This window comes from Phoca vitulina, unplaced genomic scaffold (assembly GCF_004348235.1).
Source record: "Phoca vitulina isolate PV1807 unplaced genomic scaffold, GSC_HSeal_1.0 scaffold8, whole genome shotgun sequence".
In the NCBI taxonomy this organism is placed as follows: domain Eukaryota; kingdom Metazoa; phylum Chordata; class Mammalia; order Carnivora; family Phocidae; genus Phoca; species Phoca vitulina.
This window is the reverse complement of record NW_022589711.1, coordinates 70,437,638-70,461,023: the sequence shown is the minus strand read 5'-3', so window position 1 is coordinate 70,461,023 and position 23,386 is coordinate 70,437,638. Positions and strand designations below refer to the sequence as shown.

Genomic DNA, 23,386 nt, shown 5'->3' with positions numbered 1-23,386 from the left:
CTTCCTAGGAAGTTCTGGGGAAATGCTTGTCATTCAGCTAATGCTACATATGTAAGTATAGCTACTGTTAGGGTCAATGACTCAAAATGGGGAAGCACAGAGGACCCATGGAAACACACTGGCGGGGGGGAAGGGGAAGAAGGGGCGGCTGTTCTCTCCAGGCTGTGTGCACCCTGGGCTCTGAACCTTGGGCCCCAGACACTGGTGTGGTCCCAGCCTGCTCCCGAGGGTGTGGGCATGGCTTAGAACAGGCTTGCTGGGGTGGGTCGTCAATGAATTGGAGTGTGAGGATCTATACCCAGCTCACTCCTACTCTTATGATCCCCAGAGGCTGGGTTGGGCCTGGAGTTTTACCAGGGGTCAGGTCTATTTCCTGGCATACTCTGGTAAGGCCCTGGAACCATCCTTGGCACCCACAGCTGTTGTCCACCCAGACCGCACCAGGTCAGAGTAGTTGGGTTAAATACAGTCTGGACTCACACCCCCAGGGTTGGACTAAGACCAATCTGGCCTCTGGGGAACCAGGATGGACCAAGAGATGTACGTCTGTTCAACCCATCACATTCTTTGCTATAGGTGTTTCTGCCTGCTATTTGGGGACAGCATTCTAAGTTGGCCATAGTCACAAAGGATGGATTCACAAATGAGCACAGCTTAGCTCCTAAAAACTCGGTTAGTCTACGGGGAGGGCAAGGGAGAAGCAGCACTGCTGCAGAATACCCTTCTGAGGCGACTGATCATGCCAGACGGACTCCACCAGTTTCACTACAAAACAGTCCCCCTATGACACTTCAGAAGAAACATGGCTGGAATGACACAGGACATGGCACTAGTTGAGTTTGCGACTGTGCATTTCTTAAGGAACGGGTGACATTTTTTTAAAAGTTTATATTTCTCCATGTCAAATGTTTTACATTTAAAAGTGAATATAATGTGATGGGTTGGGTCCCCCATAGTGACTTTGTGAAAAGTCTCCAAGTGCAGTGCAGAGTTGACCCACTGTGAGTGATTAATGATGGGCCAACTCTCCCATGTGCGTAGGAGAATTTGGGATGTCTGCTGAGTCAGCATAAGGCCGGCAGGCCACAAAAGTTGCTAAGAGTTTACAAGAAATTTTTAGAAGTTCTAATGTCTTTTTAAATATGTGAATAATATATTTTGAGGGTTCACATGAATCAAACCAAATAATGCCATTTCAAGAGAATATTGATTGTTTAACACAGATGTGATTCAAATCAGTATAAAGGAAAATGAAGGTTTCACAGGTACCTGGTGGTCTCTTAAAATGCAAACACTAATGCAAATGTTGAAACGGATTTACCTTATCATTTCTTTCACATAGAAACTTTAACCTTTGAGCTCGCTTATGCATAAATACTCCATCCAAATGTCCTGTTTCCACTGACCGGATCTCAATAGCTTTCTCGCCCCAGCCCATTATCTGATTGGAATGAATGTAGGCTGTCAAAAGGAATTTCCAAAACTGCATTAAAAACATTAGATGGGCAATAACTCACAGCATCTGTTCACATCTTAACCACAAAAATGACAAACGACTTGAGATAAACAGACAAAGCAAGTCTTACAAGTGTTATTCACAGACTGGTTTTTTTGTTTGTTTTTGTTTTTGTTTTTTGTTTTTTTGTTTTTTTGTGGAATCAAATGGTTGTTTCACATTTCTTGACTTTCGTTTCATTTGGGGGGTGTAACTGCTGAAGGAGATAAGGAATGGTTAACCTACCCACAGACGTGGGCATTTCTCCCCATTGGAGCACCACATCCTTAGTTATCCGGCCATAGGTGTTTACATACACCCCCTCATCCTCATAGCAAACAAGCATTTCCATTCCATCTGTTTTAGGCAAGATGACAATGGCATGAGGAGTGATATTGCCCTGAATCTAGGAGACAAAGAAAGGCCAGGCATTATTCTTTTTAAAAATAAAACAGCATCTTGACTATTCATCTCTAAGAATTGCAAAAAAGAGGATCCCCTCCCCCCGCCCACCATTTTCATTCTAGAGACTGACATTTTGCTTTGCTTTGCTTAATTTAACCACTGACCTGTCAAATACCCTGGTATACAAATACAGACTTAGGCACTAGGTCGAGAATCCAATTGACCTGTTCCCTAAAAACAACTACAGGTATGGAACACTGACTATGTGCCGAGCCCTGGGCTCTTTACATATATCATTTCTAGTCCTTAGAACAGTTCCCTGTGGTAGATATCGTCCTCCACAGACGAGGCATCTGCATGTCAGAGGGGTTATGTAGATTGAGCAAAGCTGCACTGGTATTTGGTGGTAGAACTGGGATTTGAGCACATGTCTCACGGACAATAAGAAATCACGTGTTTTCCATCTACTTCTAAAAAAAAGATGAGGGGAATGCAAACCAGCTGAATCTGGTGGAAACAGCCTAAACATGGTCAAAGGTGGGACCCAAAGAGACGCCTACCAAGTAGGCTCTGAGCGTACAACACAGACTATCTGGGTGCCTAAATAACAGAATAATCCAAATTAATGGCTTGTTGAGAAAAACATTTAAAATGACCACTCATTTTATTGGAATCAATGTAGATGGACTTGTTGTGGGAGGGGAGATGCAGTGCTGCTGGGGTCTCTGGGCTGAGGCTGACATGGCAGCCCGCTAGTTGCCTGGCGGGGAAATGAGAGGACCGAGGATGATCACAGTGATGCCCCAGTCACCTCACCAAGAACGGAAGCTGTGAGTCCTGTGTACACATGCACACGCACGTGTGGAAAGCTAGGACGCAGCAGTGAATGCCATGCGCGTGTGTGAGAGAGACCGTGTGCGTGTGCGTGTGTCATGTACTGAAACAACTTTTTTCAATCATCGAGCTTTTTTGCAGTAAAGCCTATAAACTCTCAAGATACCAACTGGCAACAGATCAGGCCTCAGACTCTCCTGACGGTGTCTACTGTATGGTAGCCTCGGGATCAGGTGCAGGAAACACGACTTGCACTGCACCCATCCTAATAAGTGACACCAGGTGCGGTATTTCTGTTTGACAGGTTTTAGGCAGTGTTCCAGTGTTATAATGTTCATAGGACAATTTGCAGGGGCTTGTGCCAAGCACCTTAGAGGTATTACCTCATTTATTGCTGATGATAACCCTCTGGAATGGGTCCCTCTATCCCCATTTTACAGATGGGAAAGCTGAGGGTTCGAGAGACTGTCTAATGTGCTCATTGTTGCAAAATAAACACAGGCTAGAGCCAGGGTATGCCTCCAGTGTCTGATTCTACTACACAACACTCCCCTCAAGTTGAAGAGAGCCACAAAGACAGCAAAAGGGGACCACAGACTTCCCAAGTCACATGAACCCATCTCCCTTCAAAACCTGAAAATAGGAAGTTGTCTATTGTACTCTTACTTAAAATACACAATTTATGCCCCAAAGGAAAAATATCATACACATTTTAATCTAAAGTCCAATAAGACAACATGTCTAGTAAGTGCCAAAGAATTGCTGTTATGGGTTACTCAGTTTTAAGCACTCATAAAAATCAGTTACAGTCACATGTTTTCTGTGTTAAAAGCATTGTCTATTTAGTGAAGTCTTTTAGCGTTGATAGTCCATCTGCTGTACCGATTTGTAGAAATTAGCATGACTTGCACTAAAAATGTGCAAGAACAAATCCCTTTTCTACATAGGTTGTTGTAGAACTCAGGAACTTACATGAGATGGTATGTAGATATCATAAGAGTTTCCTGAATCAACATCAATTACATGAAAACCAGTGTGTGATCCAAAAATAACCTTCAATCTTTGACCTTCTTCTACCGTGAGATCAACAAGCAGTGGTTTGTGCTGGAGATCTGCAAAAGACTTTAAAAAACACCCCATGAGTGTCCACATCGTTCAAAGAGATAGTTATCTTAATCATTGTTTCTTTTAGCCACAGCCTGGTGGAAGTTAATGTCTGGCTTTCTCACAGTGAAAAGCCAGGAGATTTCTCTTACAGCTTTAGGTCTATTCGTATTCTGGCTCTAGGAGGAAGGGTCTAGCACCCATTTGTGGCCCTTTCTCCACCCCTTGTCCTCTAGGGCAGAGAAGAGGTTTACAGTGGTCAATTTCGACAGTGTTGTTATCCTTGAAGAACTTGGCATCCGGGTGCTGCTGTTCTTTCCTCTTTATTTCTGGCCTTTTCCCTCTGGAGAAGGCCCAGCCACCTCTCTGGCTCCTTCCCTTCCCATGGAACAGCCGGGCCCTTGCATGGCCATGACCCTTTCAGAGACAGCCTGGGGTGGGCAGCTGGACCAGCTCTGTGCTAAGTCTGTTCAGAATTAACAGGCACACTCTGGTTCTGATTTTCCTTCAGTGAGTGAGTGGGCATCAGATTGGCACCTTCTTTAAACGTACTGCTGAGATCTGAGACTTAGGTTTGGCAATAGAGAAGGGGGGAGGCTGGAACATCACAAAACTCATGGCTTACGTTGGGTAGTTCAGCTTAAGTAGGAAGGAAAAAGAGAGCTCTAGCCAAGTTTACCAAGGTTCCATGTGTTTCAATCCAGAGCCCAAGCCCCAACTAGCTGCCAGGCATTCCTCTGTTTTCTTTTGCCATTATTTCAGCACAGTCTACTTTTATTGGGCCTTGACATGTGGGAGAGAATTTGCGAAACCACAAGTTACTCAGCTATAATGTCACTGCCACGCAATAGAGCCCTCTTTTTTCAGCTTTTGCTAACGGAGTCTCATGGTAGGGGAAGCTCCCGTCCTTCCTGTTCAGTCCTGGCTTTCACACTGCCCTCCTGCCAGGCTGGGCGTGGTCGACTGAACACAGCATTTTGCACCCTCTCATGCATTTTGACTGGTAAACTGATGGCGGTAACTTCCGAACCAGAATCAGAACGGGACCTTGACTGAAAAACTTTTGTGGACCTAGATTTTGGCACAATGGCAGCACCGCTTTAGCTTTTAGGTGTCACCCCTTAAGTGTTATTACTAGCCTAATACATTCCAAAACTTTCTCTCCATAAAAGTGGGGTTACGGAGGAAGAGCATTTCCACTGATGTATCTATCTTCCTGAGCACATCACAAATGAGCTCCTTGCACTAAGGGAATAAGACAGCCTCAAAGAGTGCCTCATAGTGTTCCCAAGGCAGCTTCTGCCCTCACATGGCATAAGTGGCCAGAAAGAATACATAAAGATCAAGGGAAGAGGAAAGTCACAAGGATGGGGAGAAAACATGAGGGCCAATCTGCTATGAAGAAAAGGAGAGACACAGGCAGAGAGAGACAGGGGACAGAAAAGAAATTCATGTGGGCTCTGGATAGTCTGCAGCTCTGGAAACATCCAAGTGCCTGCACGTACTGGTCCTTCTGGCATTTGGGAGTCAACTTTCACGAGCTGGGTTCTACCATACTAGCATATCCTCATCCCACTCCTGCTGAGTGTCATGAGTGACCAATCCAACCATGGTGGGTACAGGCTCAGATAAGGTCAAAAATGAAAAAGCAGAATGCAGAGAAACTAAGCCATTTCCTTGTGGAACTACATTCAGTATTCATTTCAGAGAAGTCCAATAACATTGGGGATATATGTGCATTATGCGAGTTGTAGGGACTTTACCCCAAAAGGCTTATAAGGATGACAGGATTTGGAGACATGGTTCATCCTTGAGATTTGGACCTGCTGTTGGTCTGCCTTTTTGAGATGACATATCAGAGATTACCCTAATTAAGTGCCTTTATAATGACTCACATTGCCTAATATCACAATTAGTGCTTTGCCCAGTAGCCATCCCACACTAAAGGCTCCTAGGAGACAATTATTTTTAGACCTGATATGGAGGAGGGTTCAGCCCAATTTTTTCCCCATTCACTCATCCCCCGACCCCCAGTAAATTTTATAGCATGTACTAGTGCTTAGTCTTTGCTTTTGGAATAATAAGCCTAAGAGCTCCTATACTTTTAAAGGGAGTTTATTATATATAGTAGAATTGGTCCTAGTTGACGCGCTTGTTAACTGGTGCGAACCTAAAATTAAAAAAAAATCCCTTTTTTAGGTAATCGTGTGCTCGCTTACCTTAAATGCCATGAACTTATGATACGGTTTAGGAGCCCAAGCATATATCTCCACAGCATTCTTTAAGGCAATCACTAGGAATTTAATCCTTTCATATTTAACTGTAATAGACAAATTATAAATTAAAAAAGTATACCAACTTATTCAGGCTTTTGCATATGTAAATACACATTATGTTCTTGGTGGGAGATTTGCTCATAGATACAGACTGAACTTTCTTTAAAGCACTCGGTCTGCAGAATACTTGGGGCCTTTACTTTATACTGACGGCTCTTTTCTCCATCTGAAGGCTTAGGATTCTCTTTAATCACTAGGTCTAGATGTGAATTATTCATTTTAATAAGAACCTGCATAGTCACCTTCACGTTCCCCTCCCTGGCTTTTACAGTCACCCACATGCTAGGAGCTGAGAGCTGGTACGGCCCAAATGGTAGAAAAATTAGCAAATGGGTAGAGATGTAAAGGTGGCCATTTGCTTATTATCCAAATTTGAATTCCAATTACTAGGGATTTAAAAGTGGTTAGTGCCTTAATGAAAAAGGCCCTAGAGAGATCCCTCTCTCCATACACTGCATGAAGTTGTAGCAAAAAAAACTGCTGTGTATGAACCAGGAAGCAGGCCCACAGCAGACACCGAGTCTGCCAGCACCCTGACCTTGGTCTTCCCAGCCTCCAGCACTGTGAGAAGTGCCTGTTGTGCATGGTATTCTGCTATAGCAACCTGACCAGGCTAAGACAGCGCGCGTGGCAGTCATTTCCTTTGTAGAATATTTGAATGAACAGAATACTCATGTCCTAAAGAAACTGGACAGCCCGCGGCAATGAACCAAATTCTTGCTCCCTGGGCTCTTTTTCTTTAGTGTGCCCCTGCTGTTTACATATTCTGTCTTTAATATACTTTCAACTACTTCCTTGGTTATTTACTTCCATATTTCTAAATAACATGCTTATAATGTTATTTCTTGATTTTTTTCTGTTGGAGGTATTATCTATTGACTTGAGAGTATGGGAAGGATTTAGTCTCTTAGAACCATCTCCTCTCTCTAGTTCTCTCTCTCACACACACATGTTTCTTCCTCCCCCACACCACTAACACAGTTATAGTTCAAATTTTTGGTTAAATCAAGATCCCATGTTGAAATGATTATGGTTCACAGCTGAGGCTTATAGCACGCCACAATTACATTTTCTTTCTTGTCTTTCGTCTTTTTTCTCCCCACTTCCTTCTTTTCCGTACATCTGTCTCTAAGCACATGGACTTTCTGCTAGTACTGTAAATGCCTTCAATGTGGTCAAATGTGGCAGGTAATCTATTCGTGACATTTTATTTTCCTTGAAGGCACCCCTCTTAGAACACTCCCTTGTCCCACTCTACTTGGACCGATTTCTCTCTAGGCCTATGGCAGAGTTGTCACCCACATTTCCTTCACCATCATTCTGGGTATTTTCTTCACTTTTTACCTGGATTCCTAGGTTTATGCCTTTATTTTGGTGGAATACATTGGCCAGTAGTTTCCTGAGAAACAGTGTATGGAACATAAATGTTGTGAGACCCTGCACATCTGAAAAATGTCTTCATGCTGCATTCAAAGTTGACTGATGGTTTAATGGCGTGATGTTTAATTTTATGTGTCAACCTGACCGGGCCACAAGGTGCCCAGATATTTGGTCACACATTGTTCTGGGTGTGTCTGTGAGGGCTTTTCTGGATTATATTAATATTTGAGTGGGTACACTGAGGAAAGCAGAATGCCCTCTCAGTATGGATGGGCCTCATCCAGTTGATTATAGACCTGAATAGAATAAAAAGATTGAGTAAGAAGACCCACCTCCTGCCTGACTGTTGAGCTGGGAAACTGGTCTTTTCCAGACTTCAGATTGGGTCTGAGAGACTGGCTCTCCTGGGTCTCCAGCTTGCCAATTACAGATCTTGGGCCTCCATAATTATGTGAGGCAACTTCTATAATAAACCTCTTTATATAGAGAGAGTATATTTACACACTCATTTATTTATGCCTCTTACACACACACACACACACATGTATGTATGTGTGTATCCTATTAGTTCTGTTTCTCTGGAGAACCCTGGTTAATACAGATGGGTTATAAAATACCAGTTGAAGGCTTTGTTCCATCATCTTCTAAGTTCTAGTATTGCTGCTAAATCTCAAGCCACCTAATATATAAACTATTTGTTTATTTATTTAATTATAATCTGGAAGCTTTAAGGACCTCCTCATTTCCTGGGTACTGAAATGTTATGTTAATATACCTTCCTGTGAGTCTTTTTTTTCATTCACTATACTGGGTATTCACAGTGAGTCCTTTTAATTTGAGATTTTAAGTTCTTAGTTCTAGAAATTTTCTTATATTACTTCTTTGATACTTTCCTCCCTTTCCAATTCTTATTTTCTTTTTTCCCAAACTCATGTTACTTAGATTTTGAAGCACTTGGACTGATCCTTTTGCCTTCTTAACTTTTGTCTCCTTTTCTTTTCCTTTCCTTTTCTTCTTGTCCTACTTTCTAGGAGATGCCTCATCTTTATCTTCCGATACATCTACTACACTTTTTATCCTTGCCAATATATTCAAATTTCTAAGAATTTTTTCTTGCTCTCTGAATGGCCTCCCCTGACCCTTCTCCAACTGTTTTTCATAATGGTCCCTATTCTTCTCTTCTGGAAATAGTTTTTCTAATCTCTCTGAAGTTATTACAGTTTCTTTTTAATTTTCTTCCACTCCTCATTATCTTTGTTTCCTTTAAAGTTCTTTCTTTCTAAGTTTCCTTCCCATTAGTGGATGTCCCCACATCCGCTACAAGTGTGGCTTCAGGTTTAGATGGTTAGATAGCGAGCTTCCCATGGCCCTTCAAATATTAGTACCTGGACATCTTTTCTTTCTGGCTATTTAGTTTCTCCAAAGACAAATCTTTCAATCTCTTGCTTGGGTACATAAGTATGGCTGCCAACATTCTAGGAGCTAAACAGGGGAAGTAGGGTATGTGTGTGTGTGCGCGTGTGCGTGTGTGTGTGTGTGTGTCTGTCTATCCTGGCGATTCCATATTCCCATAATTCAGATTGGCTGTGCCAACTTTTCATCCTTTGTTGCAGTGGGGGAGAACTTGCTGCTCATCACCCTTCGAATAATCCTTCTGTTTTCAGTTCCACTGTATATCTCCATCTCAGGGGCTTCAGACCCTGGGCCTTTCTGGGTTCTGTAAGTGGTTGGATTGATTTTGATGACTTTCCTCACTACAGACATAGAATTCAGCATTTCCTGCTCATCTATTAGTTATGCGTCATCCAGCTATTCTTGTTCAATTCTGTTGACATCTCTTGTTTGCTGGTTTCTCTTCTTCTGGTCCCTTTGTCCTTGTGGGTTTATGGCATTTTTATTCCTTCACTGTCATTTTAATGGGTATTTGGGAGGGAGTGGATATAAATGTTCAAACTGGAGCATAGGACTTTAGTCGGAATGCACTCTTAGAACTTCATCAATCTGACTTTTTGGAAACAATGCAAGTATACCTAAAGTTCTAACAACATCTTAAACTGGTAACAAATACATCATCAATACCTAACAGAAAAAAATGGAATGAAACTTAAACTGAATAATTAGGATTGAGTAAACAATTCCATGTCTTGACACTTACCAACTTTGTAATGTATGCAGCCTTCCAAGTCCCCAACTGTGATCCAGCCTTGTTTCTTTTCTACTTCTGGGTCATTGTGTAGTATTCTGTTTCTTAACCATGAAAGATAGTAAACTCGTAGTTTGTTCTTCTTTCCTGTTGAAATAAAAGAGCTCTAATTTCAAGCCCCTGTGACAACCTTTTCTCTCAGTCCTTCCCCAACTCTGTTTTATTTTATTCACTTATTTTTACTTTATTTCCAATTGTGTAGGTGTGTGAAGGCACAATAACCAGTGTCCCCAGCAACATCAAAGTGTTGTCTATGCCAACAGCTCCAAGTGTTCTGGACAGATCACCATTTTATAATTTGTCTTTACCTTCAGGTAGATTCTTATTTGAGCAAGCTGCTCTTACTCTCTCTTCTCAATGCAAAGGGCAGTGTCAAGACCTAATTCTGTAAGGAATAGTTGGTCAGAGTTCCAGAACATTCTAGATCGAATCACATGAAGGAGTGTTGATAACTGGACATTTTAACATGCTTTTATGTGGCTGTCTTCCCCTCACCTTCTAACCTAACAGCATATGTCAATGGGAGCCTCTTATTCACCTCCTCGATTACTTTGAAGATGACAGGTGTGAGTAGTTTTCCTTTATCTGACTAACAAAAAAGAATTATAAGGAGACAAGAGAAACGATTTTAATGAAGGCAACCCGGGCTCAGCAGAAAACCCTGGACACATCTATGATTCTGAGATCACTGAAAGAAATACCAAACAACAATAGTAGAGGAAAAGATGTTTACTTGGGAAAAACCAAAGATGTGCACTTGGGAAAAAACAAAGTTCCCTTTGGTAAAGCGCTTCTGGAATAGGAATTCAATGATAAGAAAACATCTTAAAAATATTGAGGAGGACACAGGAGCAAAATTTAATATACTCTGTGAGATTATCTGCGTACCAGATAAGAAAATGTTCCTTGGGGTGGCTCTTCTTTTTTTGGAGGGGAGTGGGATGGGGTGGGGAGGTGGCTATTCCTAAGTGATCATTTAGGCCTGTGGGTTATACTTCCTGGGTACTTATTTTCCCTTGACTTCTCTTAGGCAGCAAAGGATGTTTTATATTTTACAGATGTGATATATATAAGAAGAAGAAAATTCACTGAAGCATCGCACACTGGATTTGACAGGATGGTGAGTTCATAAATTAAGGGAGTCACTGCACAGCTGTGATTCCTTTTTGTAGTCCAAGGCCCAGAATGGATCCCAAGAGCTAGGATGGGCAGAAAGGCCAGTGCTTGCTCCTTTCTATGCCAATACAGATCTGAGGGCAGTTGCTCCTATTTCCTTCTTCTTTCCCCATCTATACTTCATGGTAAGAGGAGATGGTTACTTTTTTAAGAATGGGAACGTGTCACTCACAACATAATGAAGGCTGAATGTGAATTTTCTGGCATCATTTCCACTTTTGGTAGGTGAGTGGCAGATGTACGTTTTAAATTTGATTTGGTAGTACCGCAGTCAGGCAAGCAATTGACAAGAAAAAAAAAAAAGACTACACCAAATTAAGCTCAAATGATGATACAAGAAGAATTTACTCGGCTAACTCTTTTTGGGGAGAATAAAAAGAGATGAAACTCTGAGCATTCAGAGTTGATCCCTGGGTCCTACTCCCAGGGATTCTGACCCACAGGTCTGGGGTGCATCCTGGGTTCTTCCCATCATGGTTCTAATGTTTCATACTGGGTGGGATGGGAAGGCAGGGGAAAAGAGGGGATATTGTTTATTAAACTCCTTCAAACATCATTAGAAAGCAAAGAACTTTCAATAAACACAGACTCTTTCAGGTTACATTGATAACTTGTCAGTAATAAGGCCTTCACTTCTGTGTCCATATTTTTTTAAAGTTCTTTTTTTGGGAAGCAGAAAGCTGCAGGGCGTAGCTGTAATGACTCCCACATCCCAATCTCTTTGCAGACTCAGCCGCCCAACGGGCCAGCTGCACTTGCTGAAACATCAATGGAGTATAAGCTAGAACGGTTCGTGAGAGAAAAGAGACCAGAGAAGTTTCTGCTTACAAAATTCTCCACTCTGCGAAGCCTACGTTTTGATAGTCTCCACCCAGGAGTAGGCAGGCAGCAATGACTAGAGCTCAGACTTCAAAAGCTCCTTGCTGAGTCCTGGCAGCGGTTAAAGGCCTATAAACATACAGCCTCTGTGGTACGTCTGCCTGATTCAGAGATCATACAGAGGTGAGAGGTTTCCCTTCGGAGGTCAGCATCTCCAGAGTTACAAACGAGGGGTGACCTCACTCTGGCTATCCTGCTATAATTTACTGTGTCACTGTTAGCCAGGGAAGGCAGAGCTTGCTGTTTTTTCAGCACTGAGGTGATAGCCTTTCCCACCTGTGCAGACCCGGGGGTCTCGGTCATCCCGGTAACATACTGGTAACCTACCTGATATAGTCACCAGGACATTCAGTCCCTCTAGCACGTCCATCTGCTGAAATCGCCTCCGGTTGATCAGATTATAGACTTTGCCTTGCCCACTTCGGTCCAAAAGCATCAGGCCATTTTCTGTTCCCACCAGGAGGTTTACACCTGCAAATTTAAGGAGCACCCCAAGACTGACTTTTTATATGCTTCACCTTTCTGCATCTGGGGTCCCTGTGAAACCTAAGAAACCGTGCCTTGCTAATATAAACTAATGGGCAAGTAGGTACTACGGTAGGGAGTGAAGAGGTCGAGGCTCTGCCACAGTAATTAAATCACTGTCCCTCTGGTAATAAGATTAGTTTTCTTTTATAAAGTGGTAGCAGCATTCATTACATCTGGCCATGTACTACCTAGTGTAGAGTCCTTCTCACGAGAAGCCTTGGGCACAGCTGTGACACCAGCACAATTAGCCTTTATTCCTTTCCTATAACACCCACCCCTTTCCTGGCTCTCTCTCTAAATCCCACCTCGAGGCATGCCCAAAGTTCATCCCCGCCCCTGTTCATGCAGGGATTTCTAGCCTACCCACCTTCAACATACAGCAGAGGGCCCCATTTCCACACCCCACTGGAAGAAAAGCCTTTCCTCCTTCTCACACCAAAGCTTACAGGTGTCTCATACCCTCAAGGCTCTGCTGTCTGTCAGGGAAATGACAAGCCAGTGCAAGCGAAGGTGTTAGGAGCCTGAGAGTTGCAGGGCTATAAGGCACCACTCAGATATCTAAATCTGGTCCAGCCCATCTCCCGTGCACTAATCCCTATTACAAAAGCTCTAGCAGGTAAGTGGTCTTGTCTGGATAGCTGCCATCCTAAAAATTCATGCAAATTAACTCCCACCTGCCCTGCAACACACACACACTCACACACATACATGCACACATGCTGAGGGTCCACTGTGGGGGACTATATTCATGAACAGGTAACTCTCTAACTTCTCTTGCTTTTGTACATCTATTTTTTGAGTAACATAAATGTCTATTCTTTTGTCCATAAATTATTCCATATTAAACATGGCCATCTTGTCTCCCGTCTCTTCTCCAGAGGACACAGCCTTACTCTTTCCATCGTATCTCCCATGAAATGGTTCCCAGCCTTCATCCACTTCTACGAACATCTCAAATGCTTTTGCCCTTATAAAACTGTGGTGCCTCAAACTAGGCCTAGTATTTTAGATGGATACAGATGGGCCACGTCCTTCCTTAATCGGTATGTGACATTTGCAGTAACACAGACCAGGACTTTGATAGAATCTCACCCAACCTAAACTGAGCTTGACGTCAGCTAAAACCTGTGCATCATTTTCATAGGAACTGCAGGTTGCTATTTGAACTAAAAAGGAAAGTTCATCATCTGTTGTCCTTTTCAAGGTTTTTCTTGCTACTACTGGCCTTTGACAATTCACTCAAAGATGCTAGGCTGGCTTTCCAGCTGTGAAATGGGGGTGATGCCCTTCCTCCCCTTGCAGGATATTGTATAGGTCACGGAGGCAGAGTGTGGGGCACATCACATGGTGCTGGGCACATGGTGGGTGTGTGGTAAGTGGTAGCTTGTTCTCTTACTGACTTTATAGCCCATCACTATTATGTGACGAGGTCATTCTGAATCTGATCTTGTTATCCTGGGCGTTAGGTTATCACGTCTTGCTACATGTAAAACTGCCCTTGATCCCTCCTGAGGCCAAGACAGTCCTGCGTGGGGACTCTGACACCCATGATTCAACTACTGCTCTCCAGATGGTAAGCTCCACAGGTTTTTAAGGTTTGAGGGTTGATTTCTTAGTAAGTGGTAAAAAGCAGCACTTACCCCAGAGAGCTGCACAAAGTATTTCCGAGTTGAATCGCTTCTTATATTTTCTGATTTCTGGTGTGTCGCTATGAGGTCGAATGTTGGTTGGGTTTACGTTTACCACTGAAATCTTTCTTGCTTCATTGAACTTGGCCTGTTCTTGCCTAAGAAGTTCGCTAGTAAACAGAGCTTTGAGAAAAAGAATCGGAGAAGTCACTGGCATCTTAAAAAATAAGCAACGGAGATACGGTGAAGGCACTTCAGAACACTATAATTTCTCTTTGTTTAGTGGGAATTATAGAAAAGGCAGAGGAACTCTGCAGCTATGCATATTTTATACATTTTTTTAAAGTAGAATACAGTATAAGTCATTCACAGAAGCACTATTTTTTATCCATTAGTAAAACAGACTTATGGATACGACTTGGGTAGTTTAGAGAATAGATACTCATCTCACAAAATTGAACACACCATCTCCTATATCATACACAGCAAGATTTACTTTTTAAAATTCCATATCATCAGCTGAAAAACTGGCCTAAGCCTCCCCTGATGATTAGTGAGTTGCGTAAGTCCAGAAAGCATGACTCTCCTCTAAATCAGCCAGACCCGGGCGGTAGGAAGCACACACCTAGAACCCAACACAACTCGACACGCACTTATTAAGTGTCTACTGCGTGCACAGCATTGTACCCAGAAATTGCTTTTGAGAAGTATGTGGTAAGTTTGGAGGTCTCTGAGGAACAGCTTTTCCCAGGGCCCCTGGATACTTCTGGGTTCCTACCAGAAGCAAAATAGAAGAGATGAAAAAAAAAATGGAGAGAAAGAAATTATTTTAGAAATCCTACAATAATAATAATAATAATAAAAACAAAAACAAAACAAAACAAAACAAAACACAACTTCCCTTTAAGGCAGGGCCTAAGCAGAAAATGACTTAACTACTAGACCAATAAACACTGGGTGTTGTATGAAAACAATGAATCGTGGATCACTGCATCGAAAACGGGTGATGTATTGTATGGTGACTAACATAACATAATTAAATAAAATTAAAAAAAAAACTACTGGACCAGTAATTAATTTCTTTATCAGGTCTTATCAGAAAGGAAAACCAAGCTGTTACTAAAACATCCAAGCCTTCTTGCTTACCTGCAGCTGATGATTCTTCATCTTCTTCATCTTCATCAGTGGGAGACGTCTGGTATACTCTGGGGTCCACAAAGGGGGTGAAGGAGGCCTTCGTGCTGCTCCCCATGCCGTACTAATTGATATGCAAGACGATTAAGAAAAGCAGATAAATAAATACTACAGGAATGAACAATGCCAGGAATACTTTGCTCGGGCTTTAAAATGATAACAGATTCTTTCATCTGTTTAGCTGTTCACACTCTAACCCCCGAGTCCAAGTATGTGCCTCTCTCTCCAACTTCTCCCGGTCTCGGTTGGTTACTCACCATGGGGCCTTTGCTAGGGCCCCATTAATTGTCAGACTGTAAGAGTTGCAGTGAGCAAATTACATTTTGGACCATATGGTAAGATGACTGTGATGACAGAGCTCATCTCTCCCTTGAAGTAAAGACAACCTCATATTGACCACATGGTCTGAAGAAAAGCTGACCCAACTGCTAATAAACTAAGTCAGCGTGTCCACATGGCAGCATTTCATCCCGAACATACAGTCAAGCTCCACTTGGAGCTTTCACGTACATTCTCTCCTTTGATCTTTGGAAGAAGTCTGTGAAGGAGGTGGGACAGGTACTAATATTCCCACTTAGAGCTGGAGCAGAAGCAGAATTTGAACCAGAGTCCAATCCCATGGGCTTCTTTTTGGTACCGTGAGAGGTGTTCAGGCAGAGAAAACCTGCCCGCACCGCGTGAAGCCACGAGAGGAAATGCTGCACCTTCCAGTACACCTCTGTGTTCTTTCCCTTGGGCTAAACAAAGCTCATCTGCGCAGTAAGTGTAGAATCCAAGGGGTGTATCATGAAAAGTGTGTGGACAGCACCAAAAACACCAGTGCGTATGCTTCCTCATTAGCTTCAAGGCCTATGTGTGACTCACAGGACTATTCATGAAACATGACCAAGCACCACGAACTCATCCACCGGTCAAGTCTGGATGACCACACTTACGAGCACTGCCTAGCAGACTGGATTTATTCAGGCTGTTTCCGGGGACTGTTTCTATACAGGAAAGATAATATCTCAGTTCTCCCTTTCCCATTCAGTTTGGAGTTTAGGAAGAGGAATGCTTAGAGAACCTATCTATTGATTTTTATCTTTCATTTAACAAATAATTTCAACCTCATTTTAGGTCCAACTTAGTTTGACTAAATTGATGTAAACATGAACCTCAACTTGGCCTTGGGGTCTCTATAAGCTGAAGTTTCTAGCACTGGCCTGGGAGATAGGAAATCCCAGTTCTACAGAGATCTGTCACAAACCAGTTGTATGCCTTGGGTAAGTCCCTTAACCTCTCTGAGCCTCAATATTCTCATCTGTAAAAACAGGTTTTCGGCCAGACGGTATCTGAGAACATTTACCGCTGTGCTTCTATGATTTTCCTCCATTTAAGTATTTGCATAAGTAGTTATATAGTAGAAACCAACCAAACACATTTTGGGGAGCTTAGCAAAGCCTCATTCCTGAAGCCGGCTCCCCACCTCGCCCCCCCTACCCCCCATGGGGTGAGAACAGAGCTGTGGAGGCTGTTGCCCAGCACCTACTTCAGTCCCGGATTCCATCTCCTGGGAATGGGTGGAGACGCGCCCCAGGCCCTCAGTTGGTGTCCCGGCGGGGGAACGGCTCTGCTGCACCAGGTCTGGGAGATTGATGTGGCCAGCGAAGCCATTGCTGTCACTGTGGCCAGATCGCTTCTTCTCTCCAGACGTCTGGGGTGGGGCACAACACATGGGGAGCATTAGACAGAGATTAGAGAGGGGGGGCAAAGGCCATGGAGCGATGTCACCCCTCATACAGCATAGGCACAGTGGTCTCCAAATGGACCCGCCGGGGTGGGTGGGAAGATAACCTTCACATTTCTATTTTACTAAGAAAATAAAGAAGAAGTTAAACTTTGTTACTATTTAGCATATGGACTGACCATGGGGCCTTTTGCTTCTGCCTTCAGGGCCACACAGGATGTGCGGGTTCCCTGGGGGAAGACAGGAATGCCACACGCAGGTGGAGGGGCTGAGCACCCAAGGTCTGCATTTGCATGGTCCCCTTCTGCCATATTTGTGTGTGTGCCTGTGAGCACACCAGTTAACTGGACTTGCAGATTATATGACCAGGTCACAAGACACAAATCCACAAGACACACACACATGACCTAAAATATTGCTGAAACGAAGAGGTTGGGATGAGATAAAGCTAAGAATCCATGTACCATGTAGCCCAAGAAAATGCAGAGATGATATCAACCAGACTCACAGGGCTCTTTGTCAGTCGTGAGGTCAAAACAATGATTAATGAGTCAGATCTGATAGGAGTTACAAAAGAAAATGTACTGAAATAATCTACAGATTATTTGAAACTACGGGTTTATGTCCGTTATTAATATTGAAACTCTCATAAGCAATTATGGTGTCGTGTAGTAAAAAATGGAAGTCATCATGACTAGCAAAGCATTTGAAATATTGTTTATGGTATCCCTTTTTAATGTCCTCTCAAGGTATTTTATAATATACATATAATATGTGAAGTAGGACACATGCATGATTTGTAAATAAATACACTCTAATTATGGGGCACCTGGGTGGCTCAGTCGGTTAGGCGTCTGACTCTTGATTTTGGCTCAGGTCATGATCTCATGTGAGATCGAGCTCCACATCGTGCTTAAGATTCTCTCTCCCTCTCCCTCTGCCCCTCCCCAACTTCTATGTGCATGCTCTTTCTCTCTCTTAAAAAATAATACATTGTAATTATGTGGCGTGCTCTAAAATTTTTACTGTTAGGGTTGTATGACCTAACAAGTTTGGAAACCACTGCCCTGGAGAGTAAAGCCTCCTCCCAAAAAACCCCAGGGAAGAAATACAGGGCTAAAAGACAACTCTGCTTCCTAAAAGCCAGTGCCCACCCTGTAGGCCTGGCTAGTACTGTGCTTCCTGACTTAACATTTATGCGACCAACTCACTGAGGTTTCTTAGAGCAGACCTAAGTAAACGAGTCCTTCTTTGCCTTTGCTTTCATTCATTCACTCACCTAACATTTCTGAGTGCCTACTGAGTGTGACACGTTTTGCTGAACATGGAGGAATGAGCCAGGATCAGGGCAGGCAGAAGCACTCCTCGCCTTCTTTGGGGCTGGCTGGCATGGGCTCACACTGGCCTGACTTCCCCCTTCCAGAGCCTGTCCTGGTCTTGCAAGGACCACTTGGTACCTGCTTCCGGCTAAAAGTGAAAGGAGGCACTTTTTGGGGGGAGATGAAACAGATCCCCAAGTTCCTGAAGGGGTTCATGTAATGGGTGTTGCCAGGGAGCTTGAGAAATAACTGGAAAGTGGAAGCATGCTCTGTTTTTTCGCAGCATGCTCCTGGCCTGCAGGCTGCCCTGGTGAGGGGTATTTTCTGGATTCATTCTGTCCTGGTGCTCATCCGGGTACTAGTGCCGGTTCTCAGAGCTGAACACTTTGTCTTCTAAATGATATTTATGGGGTTCAGTCCTGATTCATCCCACTGTCTCCAATTTTATGTGTACTGGACAGCTTTTCCTTCCTTCCTTCTAATTTCTGTTCAAATACTGAAAGGCTTTTTAACATTTCCCCCCAGTCTCCTAGTAGCATAAATCACACATAGTGTCTCTTTAGAGTTTCACGGGTTCTCTATTCTATCCCTAGCATTCTACCTCAAGCCAAGAACAGCTTATCAAAGAAAGACCTGAAGAGGCTAACAAGGGGAAAAGGCCCAGACAGTGAGAAGCCTGAAGGAATCCAGTGGTGACCCCCGAATCTCCCCACTCTGAGTCATCAGCTTTTGTCCCTTCGGCCAGCTCCTTAGAGTTAAATACCTTCTGTGCGCCAGGCACTCAGCTGGGAACGCAGAGATAAATGAACAGCCCTGCCCCCTAGGACCTTCTTGCAGAGCCCAACCATTTCTATAGTCTCTCCACCCTCACCATTCCCATGGGGCTGGGCACTAAGCTGTTCCGACTAACAATATGTATCTGGGACCACGCCAAACGCTTTAGGTATGGTATTCCACGCAGTCCTTAAGATAACACCGTAGGTTAGCTTTCATTATCCTCATTTTACGGATGGAAAAACTGCAGTGCAAAGAAGTGCAAGCAGCTGACTTGCTCCAAGCGACACAGGTTCTAAGTGCTGCAATCGGGGGCTGCCTGGTAGCAGAGCCCAGGTGCTTTGGGTGCTGCCATACGAGGTGTCTCTGCTCTCGGCCATAGCTGATCGGACCTGGAGTGGACACCTGAATGATGCAGGATCAAATTCCCTTTTGCATTTAATGTTGGGGCCGAGAGACACTGGTCAGTTTCTGCTGGGCAGCTGAACTGGGTGGGAGGTGGCGCCTGTCTTGCAATTGGGGGGCGGGAAGAAGTGAGAGCTCATGCATGCAGAGGGAGAGAAAGCGGGCCTGTGGAGTAGAAAGAACAAAGGAGCAATTGGAGGAAAGAGAAATGAGGGAGAGGAGAGACAAGGCATTGAGGAAAGCAGAGATGAGGGTAAGGAGAGACAGGCAGTGAGAGAGCCAAAGATAGGCACAGGAAAGCTGCCTGGGTTCCTGATCCTTTTTAGTTTCTGGTTCCAGCCCTGCACAGAGTCCCAACTTACTCTTTGCCTTTGGATTCCTTGTATGAAATACCTCTGAATTTTTATGCCTCTATCTCTGATACCAACCCCACCTTTTCTCCCCACTGTAAGCTGTTTTAAGTGGACTCTTTTTCCTATTATTTCCTATTATCAGCTGGTCAGTAAGAAAGATGCTATGGACAGAGGCCCATGGAGTCCCACGAGGGACTTCAGGGAGAAAGGGAAGGCTGAGCCAGACCCACAGGGATCTGCTGGGTGAGGAGTGGGCAGCAGGGGCAGTGGGGAAGGGAGAATGGCTCTTCCAGCAGATGGGTCCCTATGGACGAAGTGGGAGATGACAGCTGGTGTGGTGGGTTCTAGAACTAGAGTAGGGCAAGGTCCTACAGGGCCATAGGATAGGGAGAGAGAAAACCACAGGGCCTGGGTGTGCACTAAATTTGTGCATCTTGGCAAGACTGTGGGTAGTACAGCCAGTATCCTCTGGAACCATCTTGTCCACTTAAGTGAGAATGCTGACATAAGTGAGTTCTCCTTGATGTCCATCTTGGGGAACTGAACGATAGCACCCTATAAGCTAAGTTCTATTATGAGTTTTTCTTTTCCTACTCTTTTGTCAGGGACATACTTTTATTTGCATTCAACTTTTTAATACCTGTACTTTTAATGGATTCCAACTCAAGGTTTGTTATTTTAAAAGCTCACATTTGGGAAAGGTGGAATTTTAGAAACTGAGAGACAAAAAAGATTTTGGGCCCTCAATAGATCAAATTCATATAAGACACTGGTGAGTGCTGTTTTCAAAGTGATTGGCTGTGGTCATAAAATCCTGGAGTGCTTTAAATAACATGGAGCCATTTGGATATGTCTGGCAACTGAATTGAAAATGTGCCTCCTGATAATCTTATTCAAGGTATTGACTCTGTCATAAAGACTCAAGCAAATTTTCAACTGCGTTAGAAATCAGAGTCCTTTTATTTGGAGTCAGAGAGTAACTCACTCCGGAACATTTTCCCTCAAGTCTTCCAAGTAGCAAGTTACAGTGATAGCAGCCGTCCACACTTGCAATGGAATTATCCACACACCACATTGGGAGATTTATACACCAGCACTATGCAATGTCAACTGCTGCAGCCGAGTCCATTTCTTATTTCAGGCTTACATGATAGGACTCTTTAAAGCCTACTTCAAAGATTCAGCAAGGCCATATAATGAAATTCTCGCAAGTTGCTTTGGGAACTCCTCTTCCAGTTACAGCCCTACTGCCAATTATTATTTCAAAGGCCTTATTCATCTCAAAACTATAGTTCCTTTCTTTCTTGGGAGAGCAAAGCCTGCTATTACAGTTTCCCAAACTCTCCTGGCTGAGGAATGACAGATGATATACATTGTTTTCAGAGGCAAGAGTGGGGAGTGATAACGAGTCAAAGAAGAACTCCGTTCTCTGGTGACAGTGAGATAAAATAAAATAGAGTTGACCCTTGAACAACATGGGGGCGAGAGGCACTGACCCCCGGGGCAGTTGAAAGTCCGAATAGAACTTTTGACTTCCCAAAAGCTTAACTCCTATAGTAGCCCACTGTTGACCGGAGGCCTTATCAATAACATGAACAGGTTATTAACACATATTCTGGATATGTATTATACACTGTATTTTTATAATAAAGTCAGCTAGAGAAAAGAAAATGTTATTAAGAAAATCATAAGGACAAGAAAATACAGTTACAGTATTAGACTGTATTGAAAAAAAAATCCACATGTAAGTGGATCCACACAGTTCATCCTCGTGTTGTTCCGGAGTCAACTGTGTTTACATTAACTGAATGCTTGCATGTATTAACTCACTGAATCCTCCTAGTCATCTTTCTACTATTATTTATGAAATTTTATAGATGATAACACGGACCCAAGGGGACATCAAGTCATTTTTTGCCCGATGTTACCAGCCATTACTTTCCTTCCAGGCAAAGACTTGGTGGCAAACTTGCAGGATGATGATGAAGTGAAAAAGAAGAGAAGACAAATTCTGATTTGTCAAGGCCCTTCCGGTTGGCACAGGCCCAGTGAGGACGTGCTGCCTGTGGGAGGACATGCCCCACCCCCACTGCAATTGAAATGATGTGCCTGAGTTTAAAAAAACAAAATCATACAAAGTGCCAAGGTACATTTCCAAGTAGATCTGCATATTTCTTTGTTCTTTCATCAACATAGCTTAACAGCCTTTTTAATGTTGACCTAATTAGATAAGATGAAATCACCCTTTCTTGGAACTTCTAAGAATTTTCTACATAAAATCCACAAGGATAAAGCCATGGTGGGAGTAGGCATAACAAGGCCTCGGATGCTGCTGAGCGAGACCATTCATTTCTGTTTTCCTGCTGTAGGAAACATCTGGATTTGCCAGTTTTATATCCTCAAGCTCAAATTCTCTATTCCGATTTGCATAGCTCCTACTGAAGAATCTGGACTAATGTAATTAAGTCACACTGCAGAAGCTTAGAAGGATACAGGAAAGGAGGCGGTGGACAATTAAAATCACTCAGCCATTGAGAAGCATGGGTCCCCCCTGCCCCTGGCCCCCATTCACAAGGCTTAAACTACACGCCGTAAGCATTCTCCGTGAAAGCTCTAATATCGAAACCACTTAAGAAATGTACTTCCTCTGCACAGTTTTTATACCAGCTTACCTCTCTTATCATCAGGGTTCCTTCTCTTGAAATACTGCTGCTGAAAGTGTCCGTGTGAGAGGTCTCCAGCCCGTGCGTGCCGACCATTCCCACATTGTACTGCTCGGTGCTCCCGGGGGCTCCTGTGGGTCTGAGATGGGAAGGAAGGATATTAACAGCAATGTCTGTTTAGGGAATGCCCGTTTCTCGGTGTCCTGAACAGGTGTCCCACTCCCGCAGCATCCCCTCCCTGCCTGCTCTCCATACAGCAGCCCTAGCGAGCAAGCTTCAGACTCTCCAAGAACAAAACTGCCCGCCAGGCTCCACAGGGTTTCCAAGCCCTCCCTACTTCTTCTTCCACCAGCAGGCACCCTGACCTGCACTTTGCACATGCTGTTCCCTCTGCCTGGAAAACTGTCCCCCACCCTGGCTCTTGGCCGGTTGCCTCTCATCTTAATGATACTTAAGTATTGATATTTCATCTTAAATGATAACTTCCCTTGAGAAGGCGTCTCTCAGCACCTAGGTCTTATCCCACCAACCCTACTTCTTTCTCTTCACCCTTTGTCTTATTCGTTGTCATCACAATTTGTGATTCTTTATCTTTTTGAGTCTCTTGTAACTTTTGCCTTCAGTCTCATTAGAACATATGCTTGTGAGGGCAGTCTTGTCTCTGCTCATCATTGTATACCCAGTGTAGAGCTGGGCACAGAGTGGGAAGGAGTGCAACGCACAATCATTTGATCAATGGGTTTTACATTATTTACGGAGAAGAAATATCAATTAAGGGCGTTCTGGCTTACTAGGACATCCATCAGCTAGGCTATTTACCAATATGCAGTATGTTTTAAAACCTCTTGTAATGACTCCACACCGTGGTATATTTATTTTCAGTTTGTTTCTTATTCTTGTGTTTAAGATGTAATGGAGAAGGTAAGAGGACCTTGACATATACCCTGAGAGCGGAGACTGATGTGAGAGCATGTGTCCTGGGGC

The 23,386-nt window shown here is 43.5% G+C and overlaps 1 protein-coding gene across 7 annotated transcripts in view; it reads right to left on the bottom strand.

Annotated features, from left to right (window-relative positions):
- TNIK (TRAF2 and NCK interacting kinase) overlaps window positions 1–23,386 on the bottom strand; it is a 383,893-nt gene that overhangs the window by 5,234 nt on the left and 355,273 nt on the right. For 4 of the 7 annotated variants that reach the window (XM_032407215.1, XM_032407217.1, XM_032407219.1 and 1 more), the window contains 10 exons: window positions 22,412–22,541; window positions 16,691–16,855; window positions 15,115–15,226; window positions 13,981–14,151; window positions 12,140–12,283; window positions 9,710–9,844; window positions 6,058–6,158; window positions 3,707–3,856; window positions 1,742–1,901; window positions 1,322–1,461 (listed from right to left, as the gene is read on the bottom strand). In XM_032407215.1, coding sequence (XP_032263106.1) covers window positions 1,322–1,461; window positions 1,742–1,901; window positions 3,707–3,856; window positions 6,058–6,158; window positions 9,710–9,844; window positions 12,140–12,283; window positions 13,981–14,151; window positions 15,115–15,226; window positions 16,691–16,855; window positions 22,412–22,541 — 1,408 coding nt within the window. Of the gene's footprint in view, window positions 1–1,321; window positions 1,462–1,741; window positions 1,902–3,706; window positions 3,857–6,057; window positions 6,159–9,709; window positions 9,845–12,139; window positions 12,284–13,980; window positions 14,152–14,655; window positions 14,743–15,114; window positions 15,227–16,690; window positions 16,856–22,411; window positions 22,542–23,386 lie in introns of all 7 variants that reach the window. The other 3 variants (XM_032407214.1, XM_032407216.1, XM_032407218.1) reach the window with 1 other exon arrangement.